This window comes from Dromiciops gliroides, chromosome 1 (assembly GCF_019393635.1).
Source record: "Dromiciops gliroides isolate mDroGli1 chromosome 1, mDroGli1.pri, whole genome shotgun sequence".
NCBI classification, from domain to species: domain Eukaryota; kingdom Metazoa; phylum Chordata; class Mammalia; order Microbiotheria; family Microbiotheriidae; genus Dromiciops; species Dromiciops gliroides.
The window spans coordinates 621,552,239-621,576,244 of record NC_057861.1 but is presented as its reverse complement, the minus strand read 5'-3'; the positions used below and the strand labels follow the sequence as shown (position 1 = coordinate 621,576,244).

The following is a 24,006-nucleotide window of genomic DNA, read 5'->3' as shown; positions in this document are numbered from 1 at the left end:
GTCCTTAGTAGAGAAGACAGTGCAATCATCACCTGGCTCCTGCCTTAGGCTACTGTCTTACACACCAGCATCAATACCAACACCAAGATGGACAAGATGTATTTACCTATACCAATGCTGTATCCTAACCAAATAATCTTTCTTTGCTCTGAATATGCTTCCCCTGCTAAATAAATCTCTTTATTGTCAGATATTCTATGGATGCTTAATTTCATTCCAGTCTTAGAACTAAGGTACAAGACTAGCCTGAGTCTAGACTGGTCTATTATACCCCATTTATTCTAGAAATATTAACATTTTATGGATTTTATCCTCCCACCTAGTATTTGTGTTCCATCAATATATTTTCAGTCACAAATTGTTCCATGACCAAATTGGCTTGGAAAATTCTGACATAATATATAAACTAAGAAAAATTAGAGGCACATGAAGTTGACAAATACCTTACCATAGATGCATGTGGACTAGGGGCCTACAGAGAGCTCCACAGCATGAAGAAGAACAATGATAATAATAGCATTTATATAATGTTTTAAGGTTTGCAAATTGCTTTATTATGTCAACTCCTTTGATCCTCACAACAACCTTGTGAGGTAGGTGCTATCATCCCCATTTTATCAATGAGGAAAACAAGGCCAAGAGAGGTTAAGTGATTTGTGACTTTGGTCACAAAGCTAGGGAGCATCTGAGGCCAGATCTGAATTTAGGTCTTCTTGACTTGAAGTCTAACACACTATCTACTGAGCCATCTAGCTACCATGTATGTAGGTGCTAAGTTGTAAGATTTCAACTTTATACAAAAAAAATCTTGCAAGCAGCTAGGACAAGGCCCTTCACAGAGAAAAGGGTGAAACTGCATAAAGCCAACAACCATGAGAAATGAAAGAAAAAGCTGAAATGATTTTCTAAAAAGTAAAGGAAATTAATTTGCAGCCCCTAAAACAACATATTGTACAAAGCTAAGTAGGAAAAAATCAATCGAAAAATATAGATTTTTCACTAGGGAGAAGGAATTTGAATCATTCCAACTAAAAAAACCAGAGGTCAGTGGACCATTTGACATATACATTTGAAATTCAAGAAAAGAAACTTAAGAAAAATAATAGGTCTCTAGACCATGAAAATACCCAGCAGATATAGCAATGTCTAAATGCTATGAGGAGAAAATTTGTTACATATCAGAAATCTCACCTTTTCTGAGGGTTACTGTGAGAAAAAAAGAGAACCATTATGAATGAAGCCCATTAAAGGGAGATTTTTTAAAGTGCTGTAGTGGAGGGATAGAGGAAGGAAGAAGAATAATTGAATGAATATTTTTTGAAATGGGACATTACAAGTGAAATTGTTCATACAGTAAAAATTAGGAGACAGAGGAAGGAGAAGAGATGACTCCTGAACCACATTTATCTAGGATTAGCAAAGAAGACAAAGTTATTTGCCTTTTAGGTTTCTAAAAGTGTAAAAGTAGGTTTCTAAAGGTGTAGTTTTACACCTTCTCTGAAGGTCATTGGTAACTCTCCATTTTCCATCAGCAACTCTACTTGGTTTCGACTCCAGGGAGCATCATGCCTTACTCAGAATAAGCCCATCACTTGAAATCTCATCACCATGCTGAATGACTCAGTTTTTGATACTCAACAGTTTCTCAGCTTCCTCAGTTGCCTTTCCCTTTGCTTGGACAGCTGGAAGATATAGAACAAGACACTCTTCCCCAAACCTTCCTTTACAAAGGGCTCTGAACTTTAGGACTTTCCAGGTAACTATTTTCTATCAGCAGCTCTGTTTGGTTTTGATTGCATGAAACAACATGTGCCCTCACTGGCTACCTTCTGGTGGCTTCTCCCTTCCTTTCCAATTTCCTTTTCTGTGTTATCTTTGTTCGTTAAATAGTAAACTCCTGGATGGCAGGCACCGTGTTTCTTTTTCTTATTTGTATCCTAGCACTTAGTACGTTGCCTGGCTTAATAAGTGTTTACTAAATTAAACTGAAAAAAAGAGAGAAAGAGAATATTTGTGAGGTGAAGCTTATGAAGGAGGAATAGGAAATATCTTAGAGCAGGAAAGGAGTTGGAAATTTGGGAAAATTAACAGGATCATAGATTTGTAAGAGATTATCCAACCCCCTAATGTGTGGGTTTTTTTATTGTTGGAGGGAAATAAGGTCTATATGGGTGGAGTGGCTTGCTCCAGGGCTTCCAGGCTGGCAGAGACTGGATTAAGCCTCAATCTTTAGATTCTAGATTCAGGGTTCCTTCTACCATGCCAGATCAACTGCTCTTTTCTACTCAACTAGGATTCCTCCTTCATAAATGGATATTTGAATGAAGCTTTGAAGACAATGTTCTCCCCAAAAAAGAGGCAGGTAGGAGGAAAAAATGGTCATTTGTTTCCCTGGGTTGGGCAATAAATCTCATTGTAAGAACAAAAATAATTCATTTACAGGCCAAGCCTAATGGGGGACAGTGGGGAACCACCCAGGTATTCAGATTCTATATCATCCTAGAAAAAGATTCTTAGTAGAGAAAAGGACAAACTGAATTAATGCTTCTTAGAAAGGGACAGAACAGATAAAAGTCATTTAAACCAAGATGTGAGGAGAGGAGAGGGGTAGAATGTTCTCCCTCTCCTGTTCAAATCTAGGTGTAGCTCACCTAGTGTCTGTACAAGATACAAGCACTGATAGATCAGTTTGATGGATTGTCTATCAAAGTGAACAAAGGCATTTTTCATCTACTCGGTTTCTTTGGTTGCTGTGTTAAGCCAAACTCTTTTTGAATAATTATGAATTTCACGTAGGATGTTCTACAAAGTCCTAGGCCTCATTGTTATCCATAAAAAGCATGATGTTGGGGCAGCTAGGTGGCACAGTGGATAGAGCACCGGCCCTGGAGTCAGGAGTACCTGAGTTCAAATCCGGCCTCAGACACTTAACACTTACTAGCTGTGTGACCCTGGGCAAGTCACTTAACCCCAATTGCCTCACTTAAAAAAAAAAAAAGCATGATGTTATCCATAAAAAGAGTAACTGGAGGGTGCAATCTCCTTTCAATTTGGATTCCTAATTGGATATCTTCCATCATGGTAGAAAACATGGAGAACATACATCTCTTTATTTATGCATTGTCCAACATAAGTAACCTGGCAGGGATGGGGGGGGGTTAATAAAAAAAGATACTTTGATTATTTTATCAATTATGGAATCACTTGATTTTTATAAGTGCAAGGGAGACATTTTATTGGAGGAGATCCCTTTAAGTATTGTTTTACTCTATAGAATCAAATATCTTTATAAAAAGATATATTTATAAGATGTAGTCTCCAGCAGAATCATTAATGAATACAGATGACTTCCGGGGCGGAGCCAAGATGGTGGAGGAAAGGCAGTGAGCTCTCAAACTCATGACACGATCTCTCCAAAAAACATCCAAATAACGCCATAGGAAAATGCCCAAAGCAGCAAAACTCACAGAAGAATATGCTGAAATCATCTTCTGACCAAGGACAGTTTGGAAGGTCAGAAGGAGGGAGCTGCTTTGCTGATACAGGAGTCGAGCCCAACCCCACAGTCACCCTGACACAGATCCAGTCCCAGGAAGGCTTCACCAGAGAAGGAGACCCCCAAAGCCTCTGAATCAGCTGAAGTGCCAGTGTCATCTAGAACTAAGCTCACAGTCCGGTGAGTGGGCTGAGCCCTGGGTAGTGTGGTAAAAGAATATGAACGTTTTTTAATAGTCAGTTAGGAAGTAGGGGAGATTTATGATCTAATATCCAATTTTAAATCTCACAGTTGGGGGGAGACTACAGGGGTCTATGCTGGTGCTGAGGCAGAACTTGGATTTTTCACCCCTGATGAGAACCAGGAGGTAGGCCCAGGTGGGGGAGGGGCACAGGCTCATCAGAGCTAACAACCACAACATACAAAGCTGGTTGATTAGCAAGTTGGTCTGGGGTCATCTAAGGACCAGGGAACAGGCCAGGCCAGTGAAGAACCTGATCCTCCTTAAATCATAGCACCTGGGACTTCTTAAGCTTGGGATACAGCAGACTGGAAACAGTGCCCCACTTTAAGGAGCTAAAAGTCTAGTAAAAGAAAGGCAAGATGAGCAGAGAAAGGTGAGGACCATAGAGAGTTTCTTTAGGAACAAGGAAGACCAAGGGGCACCCTCAGAGGAAGATGTCAATATCAGGGTCCCTATATCTAAAGCTTCCAAGAAAAATTTGAATTGGTCTCAGGCCATAGAGGTGCTCAAAAAAGACTTTGAAGACAAAGTTAGAGAGGTAGAGGAAAAAATGGAAAGAGAAATGAGGGTGATGCAGGAAAGACATGAGAAAAAAGTCAACAGCTTGAAAAGTCAAATTGGCCAAATGGAAAAAGAGGTACAAAAGCTCTCTGATGAAAATAGTTGCCTAAGAATGAGGATTGAACAAATGGAAGCCAGTGACTTTATGAGAAACCAAGACACAATAAAGCAAATCCAAATGAATAAAAAAATAGAGGGCAATGTGAAGTATCTTCTGGGGAAAACTGCTGACCTGGAAAATAGGTCCAGGAGAGATCATTTGAAAATTATTGGTCTACCTGAAAACCATGATCAAGGAAAGAGCTTAGACATCATCTTCTAAGATATTCACAGGAAAAATTGCCCTGAAATTCTAGAAGCAGCAGCTAAAATAGAAATGGAAAGAATCCACCAATCACTACCAGAAAGAGATCCCAAAAGGAAAACTCCTAGGAATATTATAGCCAAATTCCAGAGCTCTCAGGTCAAGGAAAAAATATTGCAAGCTGCCATAAAGAAAGAATTCAAGTACTGTGGAGCCCCAGTCAGGATAGCACAAGATCTAGCAGCTTCTATATTAAAGGACTGGAGGGCATGGAATATGATATTCCAGAGGGCAAAGGAAAAGGGATTACAGCCAAGAATCACCTACCCAGCAAAACTCAGCATAATCTTTGAGCAGAAAAAATGGGATTATAGTGAAAAAGAAGACTTTCAGATATTTGTGAGGAAAAGACCTGAACTGAATGGCAAATTTGACTTCCAAATACAAGACCCTAGAGAACCATAAAAAATTGGAGCTGGGGGACATACCTAGGGTTGTACAGTAGGTGACTGTCTTGTGTCTGAGGCCAGGTTTTGGCTGGGATCCCCCTGGGTCCAGGGGTGATGCTTTGTCCACTGTGTCACTTAGCTAGGTGATGACATCTTTAGGGTTAAATTGAGGGGTGAAGGGAATGCACTGGGGGAGGGGAAGGGCAGAGGTGAAATCCTACATGAAAGAAACAGGAAAAGGCTTAGGGAGTGGGGGAAGAGATGGGAGAGGAGCAGGACAGTAAATGAATTTTATACTCATCAGAAAAGGCTCAAAGACCTTAAACTCATCAGAGCTGCCTCAAGGAGGGACTAACACACACACCCAACTGGGTGGAGTAATCTATTTAATCTGGGCAGTAAATGAGCCTAACACTCATCAGAATTGGCTCAAAGACCTCAATCTCATTAGAATTGGCTCAAGGAGGGAATAATGTACACACTCAATTGGGTGGAGTAATCTCTCTAACCCTGCAGGAAAAGAGGAGGGGAAGGGGATAAAGAGAGAGGGGCAAAAGAAGGAAGGGCAGAGTAGGGAAGGGGATAGACAGAAGTAAATCCCTTTTGAAGAGTGATAAGATGAAAGAAGATGGATAATAGAATAAATATCCTGGGGAAGGGAATAGGATGGAAGGGAAACAGTTAACAATAGTAATCATGGAAAAGAGAAAAGGGGGAAAAATTGTACAAAAAATATTTATAGCAACTTTTGGTGGAGGCTAAGAATTGAGAATCAAGGGAATGTCCATCAATTGAGGAATGATGGGAAAAGCTGTGGTATATGATTGTAGTGGAATGGTCTTGTGCTACAGGAAGTAGCTACAGGAAGATCCCAGAAAAACCTGGAAAGACTCACGAACTGATGTATAGTGAAGTGAGCAGAGCTGGGAGGACATTGTGCATAGTGACAGCAGTACTGTTCAATAAGCAATTGTGAATGACTTAACTATTCTCAGCAATGCAATGATCCAAGACAATCCCAGGGAACTAATGAGGAAGCTTACTATGCACCCCCATAGAAAGAACTGATAAAAAGAACACTTGTGGATTGTACATATATAACCTGGTTGAGATCTTGTGGAGGGGGGAGGAAAGGGAGGGAGAAAAATTTGGAACTCTAAATCTTATGAAAATAAATGCTGAAAACTACCCTTACATGTAACTGGAAAAAATAAAATAAATGTTTATTACTAAACAAAAAAACAAAACAAAAAACAAAAAAACTAATGAATACAGATGCAAAGATTTTTAGGAAAAGACTGTAGCAATATATTAAAAAATTACCCATAATGATAAAGTTGTATTTATACCAGAGATATAAGAATGGTTGAATATATCTTAAAAGCAAAACATCCCAAAGCACATAATTATCTCCCATAGATGCAGAAAAAAGTCTTTGACAAAGTACAACACTCATTTCCGCTTTAAAAAAACTTTAAAAGTATATGCATGGGGGCAGCTAGATGGCACAGTGGATAGAGCACCGGCCCTGGAGTCAGGAGTACCTGAGTTCAAATCCGGCCTCAGACACTTAACACTTACTAGCTGTGTGACCCTAGGCAAGTCACTTAACCCCAATTGCCTCACTAAAAAAAAAAAAAAAAAAGTATATGCATGAGGGGCAGTAGGTGGTGCAGTGGATAGAACACTGGTCCTGGAGTCAGGAGTACCTGAGTTCAAATCCGGCCTCAGACACTTAACACTTAGTAGCTGTGTGACCCTGGGCAAGTCACTTAACCCCAATTGCCTCACTAAAAAAAAAAAAGTATATGCATGAAGGGATGTTTTTTAATATCATAAATCATAGCTATCTAAACCAAAAGCAGGCATCATATGCAATGGGGGTATAGCAGAAGCCTTCCCAATTAATACAGGAGTAAAGCAAGATGCCTACTCTTCCCACTATTATTTGATACAGTGCTGCCAATGTTAGAAATAGCAATAAGATGAGAGAAAGAAATTAAAAGCATAAAGATGTGTAAGGAAATAAAACTATCCCCTACAGAGACCAAGAGGGAATAAGAAAAAGGGAAATCCCATTTCAAATAACTGTAATATACATGTTTGGGGATCAGTCTAACTAAGCATACAAAAAATTGTATAGATTTAATTACAAATTGCTCTTTTAAGTATTAAAGAACAATCTTACTAGCTAGAAGAATATTCAGAACATGGCTAAGCTGTGTCAATATAAAAATGATAAAACCACCAAAATTAACTTATAGTTTTAATGCTATATCAATGGCTTTTGATACATAAGTAGCCAAAATATATGAATAAGTAAGTCTCAAAGGAGAACTGCAAACTATTAAGAACCATATAAAAGAATACTCTAAATCACTACTAGTAAGAGAAATACAAACAATGACAAACATGAAATTTCATATTACACTGTGCAAACTGGCAAAGATGATAAAAGATAGCAGGAGTCAATATTAGAGAGGACCCACATGCTTTCCCCCCATATCAGAACCCTTATTTAGCACAACTTAGGTATCAGGGGAAAGGGAAGATCCTATTTGGAAGTCCCCAAAGCAAGGGAGGTATACTTATATCATACCCCTAGGCAAGCACAAGTTTCCATAAACAGGAGTGAGAATGATATAGATTCTCTGTATGTGTGTATGTATATATACACATACAGACACATATCCATAATATACACAGGGTCGGCCAAAAGTCATGAAGGGGTTTCAATATTAATTAAGTTAATTAAAATTAATTTTTAAAATTATTAAAATATCATGACTCTTGGCCCACCCTGTATATTCCAATGTTTCCCAAGACTTAAGTGAGATAACCCCTTGAGGAAAAAGGGAATTATGCCAGGTAGGGCAAATTTCATAAAGGGGTGATTGTGCTACACCTATGGTATCCATCTGTAAATGTACTACAAGAGAAACAAAACAACACATATTTTCTTATTTGTTGGAATTATGGTTTGGAGAAGTAATTTTTGAAAGGTTCTTTTTCTTTTCTTTTCCCCCTTTTCTTTTTCTCCTATTATTGGAATTAATGTTATTACTATTATTATTATCATTGAAAGGCTATTCTAATCCTCTCTTGTGACACCAGGATTTTAGGGAAAAGTTTGAATTGAGCTGGCTCCTAGTTCAATTTTGTTGATGCTGTAGACCAACATCTGACACCTTATACTAAAATAAGGTCAAAATGGGTACATGATTTAGACATATGAAGTGATTCCATAGGTAAATTAGGAGAGGAAGGAATAGTCTACCTTTCAGATCTCTGGAAAGGAGAACAGTTTATGACCAAACAAGAGATAGAAAATATTATGAAATGCAAAATGGATGATTTTGATCACATTAAATTAAAAAGGTTTTGTACAAACAGAAGCAATGCATCCAAAATCAGAAGGGAGGCAGAAAGCTGGGAAACAATTTTTATGGCCGGTACTTTTGATAAAGGCCTCATTTTAAAAATATATAGGGAACTAGGGGCAGCTAGGTGGCGCAGTGGATAGAGCACCGGCCCTGGAGTCAGGAGTACCTGAGTTCAAATCCGGCCTCAGACACTTAACACTTACTAGCTGTGTGACCCTGGGCAAGTCACTTAACCCCAATTGCCTCACTAAAAAAAAAATATATATATATATAGGGAACTAAATCAAATTTATAATAATCCAAGTCATTCCCCAATTGAGAAATGGTCAAAGGATATGAACAGGCAGTTTTCTGATGAAGAAATCAAAGCTATCTATTCCCATATGAAAAAATGTTCTAAATCACTATTGATTAGAGAGATGCAAATTAAAACAACTCTGAGGTACCACCTGACACCTATCAGATTGGCTAATATGACAAAAAAGGAAAATAATAAATGTTGGAGAAGCTGTGGGAAAATTGTAACACTAATGCATTGTTGGTGGAGCTGTGAACTGATCCAACCATTCTGGAGAGTGATCTGGAATTATGCCCAAAGGGCTATAAAGCTGTGCATGCCCTTTGACTCAGCAATACCACTTTTGGGTTTTTTTCCCAAAGAGATCATAAAAAAGGGAAAAACACCCACATGTACAAAAATATTTATAGCTACTCTTTTTGTGGTGGCAAGGAATTGGAAATTGAGGGGGTGCCCATCAATTGGGGAATGGCTGAACAAGTTGTGGTATATGAATGTAATTAAATACTATTGTGCTGTAAGAAACAATGAGCAGGAGGAGTTCAGAGAAACCTGGAAGGACTTGCATGAACTGATGATGAGTGAGATGAGCAGAACCAGAGGAACATTGTACACAGTATCATCAACATTGTGTATTGATCTACAGTGATGGACTAGATTCTTCTCACTAATGCAATGGTACAGGAGAATTCCAGGGGACTCATGATGGAAGGGGATCTCCAAATCCAGAAAAAAAAAAAAAGAACTGTGGAGTATAGATGCTGATTGAACCATACTATTTCTTTTGTTTTTGGTGCTGTTGTTTTTCTATTTTGAGGTTATTCCTCATTGCTCTGATTCTTCTCTTATAACGTGACTAATGAAGAAATAAGTTTAATGTTATTTTATATATATACATATACACATACACATATATACATATATACATACACACACACACATGCATATATAAAACCTATATCAGATTACCTGCTGTCTAGGGGAGGGGTGAGGAAGGGGAGGGAGGGAGGGAGAAAAATCTGAAATTGGAAAGCTTGTATAAACAAATGTTGAGAACTATCTTTACATGTAACTGGAAAAAAATAAAATACTTTTATCAGAAAAAAAAATTTTTGTTGATGCTGGTTAAGAATTTTGTGTTATTCACTTTTTTTCTATGTTTATATCTAAGTTGTTTAATTTTAAATATCTTTGTTCTAGGGTTGGGGGTGCAATGGAACTTTGTAGGGACATGAGGTAGACAGCAGGGAAGTGGCATAGAGGCTCAGGCCTGAGCAAGATAAGGCAAAAGCTCACAGGGGAAATAACTCAGGAAGTGAGTCATTACCACTGGTAAGTTACCAGATCCATCTGATCATTCAAAAATTCCTGCTGTAGAAAATTCCTGACAGCAGGAAATAGGACCTGGGAACTAAGCTGAAGGCCACTCTCTGAGGATGTAGAATTGCTCTAAAAAGTAGAAGCTTTTATGGAAAAAAGAAATTAAGAGGTATGCTTAATGATGAACAAAACACTTCTTCTGCAGGTCAGGTTAATGGCAGACCTCATAGAAGAGATGTGTCAGATCCAAATTAGGAATCTTTTTGGGACAGGAACAAGAGGCTTCAGGAGACCAACAGCTGAAGAATTAGATTTCCCAGGCATCAGATATGCCACAGCACCAGCGAGCACAAGAGTCAGAAGAGAGAGTCGTACTGAGGGAACTCTTAAATGAAAAGCTCCTGGCTTTGCGCAAGGCCTAAGGGCTGTATATCCTAGAATCAATCATGTGGTAAGTGTGTCTGCAAAAACCTAAAGATATCATACGGTTGTGGTGAAAACCCACAGGAAGCTAATATTGTATTTATCTATTCCACTCTTCAGTATATAAAAGAAAAACTTTCTGAATTTACAGCCAGACTGGATTTTTGGTTAAAGACACTAATAGAAGTGCAGAAGGACCTGAGAAAACAGATGAGGTCAGACTAAAGCAAACACACAGAGGGGTGATATATTACCCAGAGCCTTCCCATCATGGGTGTTAAGTCATGGCTCCAACTGCCATAGTTAACTGAAGTGAGGCAAATACTAACAGAGATATAGGACCACAGTGCCTTTGGGAAGAAGGTCTCAGTCTTAACTGGCTAAGGAACATCCTCCCCAGTGTGGGCCATGGAAGCAAAGCAAAGGAGTGATATTGAATATGAAGATTCAACTGCAGAAGCTTATAGAAAGATGGAATGGTGTGTATGTGGGGGGAAACTCCAAACTATTCTCATTGTAAAGGTAAATGAAAAAGGAAACAGAGACCTTGAAGTCTATTATGATATGATACTCAGGGGGCTAGTAGAAACTAAATATGTGCAATTACTTGACAGTGACAAGGTCATTATAGCAAGTACTACTGACCTGATTCTCAAATAAATTATCAATGCATATGACTCAGACCTTTCACACCCAGATAAGGAAGCCACTAAAAAGATAACAGAAAAGAAATGGGTATCCCTAGAGAAATCTGTGCCTCAGAAATCTGTGTCTGCTGCAGTCATTGCAGTTTGAGGTACAGATAAACCAGCTCTCACCCAATATATCTGGTATACACTATCTCAAGAAAGAGGGACTTTCAACTCTCGATCTAAGCAAAGAGTTATTTAGATGGTGGAAAGGCAGAAAGACATAATGGAGTCTCCAAGATTCAAAATTAATAAGAGAACTACCTAGCACTGGGAAAAAGAGATGGCACCAGAAGAGAAGATCACACCAGATTCTGAAAGTAGTAACCATGGATCATTGTTATCAATGCCATACAAGTCTATTCCATCTGGACTCATAGGACTCCCTATATATATAGTAGGTCTCAAGTTACCATTCTAATCATTCTTTTTTTTTTTTTTTTGCGGGGCAATGAGGGTTAAGTGACTTGCCCAGGATGACACAGCTAGTAAGTGTCGTGTCTGAGGCCATATTTGAACTCAGGTCCTCCTGAATCCAGGGCCAGTGCTTTATCCACTGTGCCACCTAGCTGTCCCCCATCCTAATTATTCTATCAGAGACATCTGAGGAAAGTACCTTTATAGACTTTGAATGGGTTTAAAAATGGAAGATGGAGTAACAGAGACTACTTATATCTGGGACAGACCAAGGTGATCTTGAACTTCCCTAAAGAAGTTGTTGGTATCAATAGGAAGGTAAACACTGAGGGTCTTCCATGTCCAAGTCTACAAATTCTCACTGAGGTATCAGCACTTACTGAAACCAATTTCAGTCTCTTAGAAATACTTCAAAGAGATTGTAAGCAACAAGCTAGGACCTACTACCTGCACACATTGACCATCCATACAGCTGTACAGCAGTCTAAAGAAGAAAAGAGACAAGAGAAGCTGTGCATATCATAAGAGTTCTTGCTTTACTCCATATTTACTTATGTTTGGAGTTTCAGAGGATCAAAATGATGCAGATACCTACAACTAGTATATCTCCTCTCAACTGAGAGAAGTTGAAAAATGGCTATCAACTAGCCACAATGAGCCCAGAACTCTGACAGAAATGAAAGGTAGTCTGATGCCCGAGTCTATTGTCAAACCTTCCAGCAAGGAGAGAGAGAGCTCAATAGAGACTCTGATGTTCAAGGGACACATAAGTTAGCAGATCTGTGGAAAGCTAATCTATACAAAGATACTGAGAGACTAGGCAATTTGCCTGTTTACAGAGTAAACCTAGGTAGTGGAGGGGACCTTTAGAGACAATTCACTGCAACCATTTATTGCCCAAAGATGAATTAATGGGATTTTCTGAGGAGCAGGTAAAAAGAATTGATGGGCACTTACTTTAGTGGTCTCTGAGCAAAAGAGAACACTCATCAGTTGTCCAAAAAATATATGAACCAGATGCTGGCTCTGAAAGTGATGCTTCTAGGGAAGGTGACTGTACTATGTTATTCAACTCAAATTGAGGGGAATCTCAGTTCAGACAAGGGGAGAGTTCTAAACCAAAAGGCAACTCTTACCTAGAACTTTACCTACAGAGATTCCTAGGGCACAAAGACAAGCTATAGAGCAAGGAAATCATGAGAGCCAACATAATGATGAAGATTATCAGCCAGCTCAGTTATAGTGACAGAGAGGTCAGGAAGTCACAAGAGATCTAGACCCATTCAAACTGTAACCAGATTAACATGATGCTACTAGTGAATTGGAAGTAGTTACATATAGAGTCCAGGAACATTAGAGACTCCCCATGTAAAGTATACCTTGCATGTAACTTAATATGTGTATTGATTTGTGTTATATGTTCATGTAATGCTTTTAGCATAGTAAAAATCTATTAGCTACGTACTATTTTGTTCATTGTATATTTGTGTCTATGCTGGTGTTCATATTTATATTTGTTCTTTATAGACCTATTGATATTAAAGCTAGCTAATTTTTTTCTAATTTGTGGTTATTTGCTTGAACACTATACATATATATATATATAAATGTAAAATGTGGGGCATATAATTTATCCATTTAGTCACTGAAGTGTCCTACCAAGTGATGGTTTGTGTTACACATTGCCTCCTATGCATATCATTAAGGAACATTTGCTATCATTGATCCTGTGGGATGATTACCTGGAATGCTGGGATAATTATCCTTGTTATGTTAAAGTGTTGATGGTCTTTTGGTACTTGTGCTATATAACTACAGAATTCAAGTGCACTCCAGCTGATTTTTTTTTTTTTTAAATCTGCAAAATATTTGATGTGGTTAAGAACACAGCACCTGTGTCATGAGTTCTGCTATGGAGACAGAAACCTCAAGCACACACTATTTGTAAGTCCACAGGTTGGTGACATCTTTGAACCCTGACTTACTGCTATTGTTTTACAGGCTTTTGGGGGAAATCAGAAGAGAGCACTAAGGTTGTCTGTCTTGTCCACCCCACACAGAAGGAGGTACATAGGCAAGAAGTCCATTGATCCTTTCACCTGTGACCCAACCGATAGGCTCCTGGTGCAGACCAATGAGAATCAAATCTTCCCCCCTCTGGCTGAAAAATGATGGAATGTGCTGCTGAGATTGAGTAGCAGCAGCCCGAGGGACCTTTGCTTTTCTCTACTGCCTCCAACCCACTTATTTTTAAAAATTTTCTTTAAAAAAAAAATCTGAATTGAACATCAAATAAAACAAGCATTTCCATATACAAAGGAGACCAGAAAAAGCAGATTGAACTTTAAGTTGTTAATCTCTATTAAATACAGCTTGCTTTTTCTTGAAAGTATTGATTCAACATGTAACTTTCAAATATGTCTTGCTTGTCTGTTTTCTTTTGGCTTTTCTGTTGTTGTTTTTTCTGTGTATTTAAATCTTCTTCAATGACCCTTTTTTTTTCTTTTGGCAACTTTACTACAACCTTGCCTTCTCCTTAAATCCCTCTGACCCAAATGAAAAAAAAAAAAACCCAAACAAAAAACAAAACCCTATAACAAATATTTATAGTCAAGCCAAGCAAACCCTCACATTGTCCATATCTGAAAATGTGTTTTTCTGCACCTTTAATTAATCACCTCTTTTTTTGTTTTTTGCAGGGCAATTAGGGCTAAGTGACTTGCCCAGGGTCACACAGCTAGTTAAGTGTCAAGTGTGCGAGGCCGAATTTGAACTCAGGTCCTCCTGAATCCGAGGCCAGTGCTTTATCCACTGTGCCACCTAGCTGCCCCAGTTAATCACCTCTTTATCAGAAAGTGGGTAGCATACTTCATTATCAGTCCTATGGAATTGTGATTGGCCAATGCATTAATCAGAGGGTTTTTTTTTAAGTCTTTCAAAGTTGTTTTTCTTCCCCAAACTGTTATTGAATAAATTGTTTTCCAGGTTCTACTAATTTCACTCTGCATCAGTTCATATTAGTTTTTTCAAGTTTCTTTGAAAACATATAGCATACATACATACATACATACTTGGAATAAGAAAGCATACCAAGACTCCTGCATTATCTGTCCACTTGCTTTTGGGGTAGCTCCTGATAAGGTTTTCATTACTTAAGTAAATTAGCTCAGTCCAATCTTCAAAACTGACTAACATAGAGTTGTCCCTGGGATCTATTCTAGGTAGTTGAAGAGATAAGAGGGAAGGTGTGAGGGAAAATGGTATGATTGGAGTTGATGGTGAGTTCTGAGTAATTCCTTGAGTTAAAGGGGAAATTGTAACACAATTAGGGTAAGATCAGGAGGAAAGCTATGGCTCTGACAGGAGGTAGAAGAGTGTTTTATGCATAGCAAAGAGAACCAAGACTGCAGCAGAACTTGTAGAAATCTGTCAATCTTTGGCAAATTGCTCTTCTAGTTCCATTAAGGAAGAACTCCTTTATACCTTGTAAAAGTATAACAAAATGCAAACCCTTCTTTGTAGTCATCATGATACTACCACCTTATCTCTTTGTTACTTGCCCTTTCTGTGATTACATCAGTTTGGCTGGGGAGGAGGTCACTTGATCAGAAGTATTCTGACTAAAGGTTCCCCAATGAATATATTTTCAGGAAACCCATAGATAAGCTGTGATATAATCTAGCAATATGAAGGAAAAAAAGAATAAAAGGAAATAATTTCTTTCATCTCTTCATAATACACAATTCATATTTAGTGCTTTAAAGTTCACAAAATAATTTGCTCCCAATAACTCTGAGGTAGGCAATGAAAGTACCATTTACAGACAGGGAAGCTAAGGCACAGAAGAGTTATTTGTCCAGGTTCACATAGCTAGGAAGTGACAGGGATGGCACTTGACCTGAGATCTTTTGACTTTTTTTTTTTTTGGCAGGGCAATGAGGGTTAAGTGACTTGCCCAGGGTCACACAGCTAGTAAGTATCAAGTATCTGAGGCCGCATTTGAACTCAGGTCCTCCTGAATCCAGGGCTAGTGCTTTATTCACTGAGCCACCTAGTTGCCCCTGATCTTCTGACTCTTAGATGATTTAAAAAATTTTTATTTACAAGTAAGAAGAGAAAAAAGAAGATTATAAATTAAACCATGCATCTCTACTGCTTAAGTTTGTTTTTTTAAAGAACATGTTAAATTTAGCATGATAGTTCTAACACTGTCCTCATTTGCCTGTGTCTCCCTCTAAACTATTCTCTTCTTTGTATTTTAAAAATGTTTTACTGATGCTCTTTTCTTTTTTTTGTATCACCATCAGTAACCATATACTTCCCTTCCAGAATGCTCCCCGCCAAGTAAAAAATCCTCCCTATTAACAAATAAATGTAGTCAGACAAAACAATTTCACACATTGCCTATTAAAGTAGTGATTATTTCCACCACACCCCACTGTCTTTCTTCAGAGATATATACAATATAAAAAGCTTACCTGAAATTCTGTACTGCATCTAAGTGGGATGTTTCTATGGAACTGAAATACAAATGCAAGGAAACAGGATTTTAAAAATAAAGAAGGCAGTGATGAAAACAACTTGATTAGTCAATACATTTCACTACTTTTTGAAATATTGAGATGGTTGGCAGTTAAAGGCAATATTATGTTAGTACGGTGTAACCAAAACTCCTGGTTGAGAGTTTTTTTTTTTTTACCTTATCTTTTTTTTTTTTTTTTTTTTGGGGCAAGGGGGGTTAAGTGACTTGCCCAGGGCCACACAGCTAGTAAGTGTCAAGTATCTGAGGCCGGATTTGAACTCAGGTACTCCTGAATCCAGGGTCGGTGCTCTATCCACTGCGCCACCTAGCCGCCCCCCGAGAGTTTTTTTTTAAAAAAGGCATAAACAATGGGGTTACTAAAAAGACTTCATATTGAGTACTGAAAATATGTGGTTGAATGATTGTGTGCAGTAAACCCACATAGAAAAGAAACACTTGAAAACCCATAACTTGACTTCCTTCACTTTGATGAAGCATACAAAACCTGCTAGCAGCTATAAACCCCAAATGTCTTCATACACACATCTCCAGGGAAAAACTAAAGATAGGGTCCTCAAGTAAAGAGGTGAAGCAATTGAGGTCTAATCCACTGATTGGAGAAGGAGTCTCCTTTCACACATCAAAGCATGAAGGGCCATTTAAAAGGCATTGAGACAAGCATATCCCAATTCTATCAAAGAAGGCCCTCTTTAACCGTCTAAGCAAAGTGACATAAAAAAAAGTTTCTATCATTCTTAGGGAGCATCTTGCTAGCTCAATCAATGGTCTGACCACATTAGTGATAGTACTACTGTTTTTTGGTTGGTTTTTGATATAGTCTGTTCAATAAGCATTTAGTAAGTAACTTTTATGTGTAAAACCCTGTGCTAGATATAGAGGATATGGATATAAAACAAGACATAGTCCCTTCTCTCAAGGGACTCGTTCCTTAACATACAACAGGGGTATGCGCACAGACACAAAAATTATTATACAAGGGAGGTCACAGAGAAACAGGAAGGATTCAAGGAGAGAAAGATAATTTCTGGCTGAAGGGACAAGGAGGTGGTAACTTGACTGGGCCTGGAAGGAAAAGAACAATTATCAGCAGGCAGAGATGTGGAAGGAGCCTATTTCAGGGGGCAGCATGTGTGGAAGGAGAGAAGTGGGAAAAGGTGGAAAAAGACTGAACAATGGCTGGTTGATCAAAGTATTCAGAATAGAAAGTGTATAAAAGGAAATAGTGTAAAATAAGGCTAGAAAGGTATGTTGGAGCCAGGTCACAGAAGGCTTTGAATGTCAGGCTCAGTAATGAAGGGTAGCAATAGGGTATATTTAGCAAACCTTTTGGAAGAGGATCTTACTTTTTAGTTTATTTTAGGAATGATCCTATACCTGAGCAGGTTTGAAAATACCTTTGAAAATCCATTTACCCTTTTACCCAATTAGCTTTTTGGCTTTTTCACCTAAGCTACTAGAAATATTGGGATGGGGGGAGGGCCTGGTGGGGAACTCTGAGTTGCAGAAGAAGTATTTTTGAGGCAGTGCAGGTTGAAATGCAAAAAAAAAAAATGCCTGACTTCAAGTCAACAAATATTTATTAACTGCCTGCTAAGAAAGTATGCTAGTGCTTCAAATATGCACATAGATCACAGGATCATAGGAAGGAAACTTAGAGATCATCTAGTTCGGTGGTATCAAATTCAAATAGAAACAAATCCCTGCAGGTCGTATACTGACTTAGAAAACCACAAATTAACATTACCTATGTTTCCTTGTATTTTTATTTATTTTGCTAAACATTTTCCAATTATGTTTTAATTTGGTTCTGACAGAACTCAGGAGTTTGATGCCTCTGATCTTGTTTAACGTTCGTTGGCTTAGAAAGAAAAAGTGACTTGCTCAAGGTGTCATAGGTAGCCAGTAGCAGAGAATGTACCAGAACCTAGATGTTTAATATCCTAATGCCAGTTCTTTTTCCATTACCTCATGCTGCTTCTCATTGAAAAGAAGTCACATGTGAAAGATAATGGAGGAGGGAGTAAACTTATTTTGCTTGCTTACCCCTAGAGGTCAGAATTGGCAGGAATTATGGAGAGAGAAATTTTTGACTCAATACAAGAAAAAACTTCTTGACTGATCCCAGCTAAATTACAGCTGTCCAGTAATGGGCTGATGTATAAAGAATCCCCAGTCACTGGGGGGTCTACAAGTAGAGGTTTGTTAGCAATGTCACAGAGGAGACATGCTCTAAGTAAGAGTTAGATTATATTATCTTTTAGATTCCTGCCAGTTTTGAGATTCTCTGATTCTCTTTGGGGATTTCTTTTTTTTTTTTTTTTTTAGTGAGGCAATTGGGGTTAAGTGACTTGCCCAGGGTCACACAGCTAGTATGTGTTAAGTGTCCAAGGCCGGATTTGAACTCAGGTACTCCTGACTCCAGGGCCGGTGCTTTATCCACTGCGCCACCTAGCTGCCCCTCTTTGGGGATTTCTATCCTCTCCTTAGAGAAGACAGACCAGGTAGGGATCAGATAAGGCAGAAGATAGCACAGAAAAAGTTGCAAGTTGGCTTAGAGCAGGAATAAAGCTGTGACTCCACTCCTTTTTACCAGAAGTCCCACTTCTTTTGTCCACTGACCAGTAAGAGACTATATTGAACAGCAATATTGTGAGATGATCCGCTGTGAATGTCTTGGCTATTCTCAGCAATGCAATAATGAAATGATTCAAGACAACTCTGAAGGACTTATAAAAAATGTGATCCCTCTCCAGAGAAAGAACTGATGGTATCTGAATTTAGACTGAAGCATTTTTTTTTAGTTTCTTTTTCGTCTGTTTTTGTTTACAACCTGACTAGTGTTTTGCATGTTGAGTTGCTTGTGTTCTTAGAGTGGGGGGGGGTAGTGTTAAGGGCTAAAATTCTAGCTAGTCTGTCTAAAATATCTAATGAGTGGTCGCCAATAAATTATAAGCTTTAGCAAGAGTTAGGCTTTTAAGCATTTATTAAGGAGAATAAGAATTTGGTAAAGAGAGAGAGAAAGGCCTAGATTCCTATCTATTAAAGGGAGAGCACATTTCTAGCTCCGCTCTCCACCAGAGTCCAAAGGAAAGAGCGTGAAACTGAGCGCCAGTCTCTTTCTTCCTCCTTCCACTAGCCCGCGTCACTTCCTGACGCCAAAGAAAAGACTCCTGGTCTTGCCCTCAAAGACCTTCGCTTCATGGGCAGAACTCTTCTACAGTAAGTCTCCAGCAGGCGGCGTCATTCCAGTCGTTACAGGAGGGAGGAGGAGAATTTGGAACACAAAGTTTAAAAAATTGACATTAAAATCATTTTTCTATGTAATTGGGTGAAAAAATAAAATTCTAAATAAATGGGGGAAAAGAAAATATTTTTAAAAAGAGAGACTATATTGAGATAGGCAGTAGGGACAGAATTAGAGTGGATGGGCTAAACCAGGCTTTGCTCCATTTGGAAGGACATTTGGAAGTCTCAACTGTCAGCTCTATTGCACGATTTCCCATTTGAACAGAGTGGCAGCATGGAACAGTGGAAAGAGCTTAGGATTTAGAGTTAGAGGCCGGATTTGAATTTCAGATCTTTCATTTGCTGTGTGACTTTGGGCAAATCACTTAACATCTCTGGGACTCAGTTTCCTCATCTACAAAATGAAAGAACTGGATTCAATGATCTCAAAGATTCCTTTGAGTTCTAAATCTATGAGTCTATGAACTAACAGCATCAGTTAATGTTGGAGGACAATAAACAGAGATTCTTCAAGGGCCCTATGTTTAAAATGCAGTTCAGCCATGGATATATAAAAGAATGAATGGTATCTGCTAAAAAGACCTGTACCACAGTTTATTTAATCTTTTCTTCACTGTTGGACTTAAGTAGCTTCCTTTTTTCCCCCAATGGCAATAATGCTGTAATGAAAATCTTAAAATATATATGTGTATGTGTGTGTGTGTGTGTGTGTGTGTGTGTATACACATATATATTTACAACACTCTCAGGGTAAGTTCTAACAATGGAATCATCAGGTGATATAAGAGAACATGGACAACTGATGCAAATATTATTAAACAGATTTGGTCTGCAATTTTTATTGATATATTTTATTTTTATATCATGTGCATTTTCCAAAATATTCTTTCTTCTTCACTTTCAGAGAGTGCTTAAAACAAAGAATAAAAAAGAGGGGAAAAAAACAGTTCGGTAAAACCAACCTACATACTGAACAAGTTTGACATTATATGTAGTGTCCCGTACTTAGGGTTCTGCTGAATTAAGAGTTACTTCAGAAGCAACAGTTGGCACTGCAGGCAATTTTGTTTTACTGATTGCTTTGATCTGACACAGCCATAACTTACCTGTCAGGACACAAAGAGACATAGAGTAAAATGACAAGCACAACTCCAACAATTGTTGCTAATGATGATCTCATCCAGAAACTTAGCTGGCAAAAATTACAGTATTGCACAATGGTGATCAGAATTGCAGAGCACATAAACATGGTATACTGCAATGAGAAGAAAAAAACAATTTCAAATTTAACTCAAAATTTCAATAGAGTTTAATTGAGTAATATTATTTAGTTAATATTATTATGTGAAATAAACGCAGTTCTCCTGAAAAGTTACATAGTAGAAAGCCAAATGACAACACAGAGCCTTAGAGTAAGAATGGGCCTCAGAAGTTATTTTACAATAAAGAAAACAGGCCAAGAGAGGAAATGATTTGCCCAAGATCATATAGCCAATTAATGGCACAGATGCGATTAGAACCCAGGTCTTTGGCTTCCACTTTAGTGCTCTTTTTACTATACCAGACACTCTCTGTTGCTAAATCTTTATTCATGCTCTTACCACATCATCTTTCCCAGCTTGCTGCTAGTTATTCAACTAACTATTCAAACTTCAAGTACCAGTCCCTGATGAAGCTGGTCCACATTAATTTATCTTCATTTTACTCTCTCAGTATACTTCTCTAACACATTTTGACAAGATTATATTCTGTTATTAAATATTTTTAAAGTTTTTTGTTCAATACTGATATATTAAGTTTTAGATTAAAGTTGCTAAAAGAAGCTGTTATTTTTATACTTAGTGAGTCAAACAGACTCACAGACAGATCTTTTATCATGAAATTCATTACCTAGAATTTTAAACAAGTTTAAAATGAAAAGTTTAAATCATTTCCCAAGATACTCCAAAGCTTATGCTGATGCAAAGGAAAAAAAAAGTTGTAAACACCATCATTTGAAGGTTGCCACTATATAATCATAATGCTTTTCCTTAAAGCACCCTGCTGTGAATAAACCAAAATAAAATTTGGGTCTGAAAGCATGAAAATGCAATCAGCTCCTTAGATACTCATTTTACATTAGCTTGCACTAGAGATATACATAGTGCTGAAGTAGAATTTGTAAGTCAATTAGTTAACAGAATTTAATGAGCACTATATCACAAGGATAGAAGCTGAATTTTTATCCCTAGATCTCTATCTTGGTTATAAGTTTGCTTTTTAAAAGTGACCATTTATTTAATGAGTCCTTCCTTACTTGCTTCTTTCTTTCCTTCCTTCCCTTTTTCCTTCCTCCCTCTTTCCTCTTCCCTCTTCCCCCCTCCCTCCCTTCCTCTCTCTCTCTCTCTCTCTCCCCTTCCTTCTGTCCTTCCTTCCTTGGCTCTTAATATCTAAAAGAATGCCCAAAGTAGCCTCAAGCTTATAGATGAAAAGATAATAGAAGTCCCAACAGAAGACAGCTACTGAGATACACAAGCATAGTAATTGACTTACATGTATGTTTGTTTCAAATTCAGAGGTAAAATGTGAATAAACTGCAAGGGCCGGGAGTGAGACCAGAATCGCGCCAATGAAATGCCGAGGTAGCCAACCAGCTATCACCTCCAGCAGGTGCTTAGTACAAGTCATTACCTCCTCAAGGAAAAATGCCATTCTGTAACAAATAAAGTCATTAAGTAATTCAAAATTTTAACATGCATACCAAACACTATTTTCCTACGTGTAGGTCAGTCTTAAAAATATATTCATGTATATATGTTAGATAGGTTATGTAGCAAATAAATTGGACAACAGAGAAATTGTCCAACTAAAATGCTGAAAACTTGATAGAATGAACAAAGTTTATTTACTGAGTCAACAATGGAAATGGTGAACATAAAATTACCGATTTGAATAGTCAATCTGCATTCATGACACATGCAGCAGATATTAATTTATGTTGAATGAGAGTTGTTTGAAATTGTTTTCTTATTCTGTAATATCCCTTTCCTCTGTCCCTTTTTCTCTATTTCTACTGCCGCTGCTATAGGAAAAGCCTCAACTATTCCTAAAGCCTCTTGATAGATTTTTGTACCTCCATTTTTTCTCCTTGTCAATCTACCCCTCATACCACTGCCAGACTAATCCTCCTTATGTATAGATCTGGTTATGCCACATGCATAGATCTGGTTATTTCTTCACTAAAAATAAAAATCAGTGACTCCTTCAGTATTGCCTGCTGAATAAGGTTCACACTTCTTTGCTTGACACTCAAAGCCCTCTATAGCCTGACAATCAGTGATGTAAATATCCACAATGAAATTATAAATCCTTGAATTATTGAAATTCTATGAAGATAGAAATATAAAATATAAAAACTATGTGATAATTTTTCTATATATTCAGCATTGGTCTGATCCTTGCTAAAGAACAGTATCAACTTTTAGTTTCCACAGTACAAAATGGATGTGGAGACCTTATAAAAAGGCCCAAAGCAAAACTACCAATAAGTTTAAAGGTAAGCTATCTGAGAACAAGGAAGACCAATGGAAATGGGATTATTCAATATGAAGACAAGGCTGAATCATGCTTTAATGATCACTTTTAAGAACAGAAAGAGTTCAGAAAATAATAGGTACCTATTCCAATGCTCCTTTGATGATACAACAGAAGAAAATAGGTTGATATTGTAGCAGAGCAAAAGGCTCTGTAAAGTGCTTTGAAAGCCAAAGAACACTTATAAATGGCATACATCATGATGATATAAAGGCCCTCTTCAGAGTTCCCATAGGTGTTTGGCAATGGGCAATTGCAGCAAGCCAAGTAAGAGGCTAGGCTGCTGTTGTTTTTCCTTAGTTTTCAAAGAGGACCAATGACATCATGGTGTAATGTCTTGACTCAGGCATGAATTGTATTTAAGTGAGGCAGAGTTGCACAAAGTCATCAGCCTCACTCTCTCTTTCAGAGTCATCAAAGTCCAAGGACAAGACAAAAGTCAAGTTGACTGGCAACGGCCCGGGATGCAGTGGATGACTGTGGCACCTTCAGTGTCTGACCAAGCTCTAAGCGCTCCATAGTGCCTATTTCAGCTGCCTTAATGGCCATTGGAACAAATTGTTCTCATCTTCCCATTCTGACAGGAAGTCTTCACACACTTTGGGCAGACATTCCCCTACCTCACTGACAGGTTGGAAGACTTGCGGGTTACCCTTAATCCGGCTTTGTCTACTAAGACAATTTTCCTGGCTGCTGCACTTGCTATAGCTTCTTGGAGCCACAGGTGAGGGTTGAGTGACAAGTGGACACCAAAGGTGCATGAGCAACCCTAAAAAGGGCTCACCCTCACACCAGAGGTGCTAGTCCTCCCTGAATACCTCATATACCCCAAGAGGTTAGGCAGAGATCTTGTGAGAGATGAGGCAGAGATGAAAAGAGAGCTAGGGAGATTGGAAAAGATAAATGGTAAAGAGGGATGCCAGAAGATGAAGAGGGACCCAGTCTGAGACTCCTGAGTCTTTGGTTTCTAAGAAGCAGCACTTTCTAGAGATAGGGTTTCTGTGGTTCCATTTGGAACTCACTGATGATGGTAAGAATGTGGCCTGGGGTTTCTGTGTTC

General features: G+C 38.2%; 1 protein-coding gene across 2 annotated transcripts in view; it reads right to left on the bottom strand.

Moving 5' to 3' along the window:
* ADCY9 (adenylate cyclase 9) overlaps positions 1–24,006 on the bottom strand; it is a 206,077-nt gene that overhangs the window by 6,184 nt on the left and 175,887 nt on the right. For both annotated transcript variants that reach the window (XM_043979127.1, XM_043979128.1), the window contains exons 7-9: positions 21,906–22,065; positions 20,480–20,628; positions 16,063–16,104 (exon numbers count right to left, since the gene is read on the bottom strand). In XM_043979127.1, the coding sequence (XP_043835062.1) occupies positions 16,063–16,104; positions 20,480–20,628; positions 21,906–22,065 (351 nt within the window). The remainder of the gene's footprint in view (positions 1–16,062; positions 16,105–20,479; positions 20,629–21,905; positions 22,066–24,006) is intronic.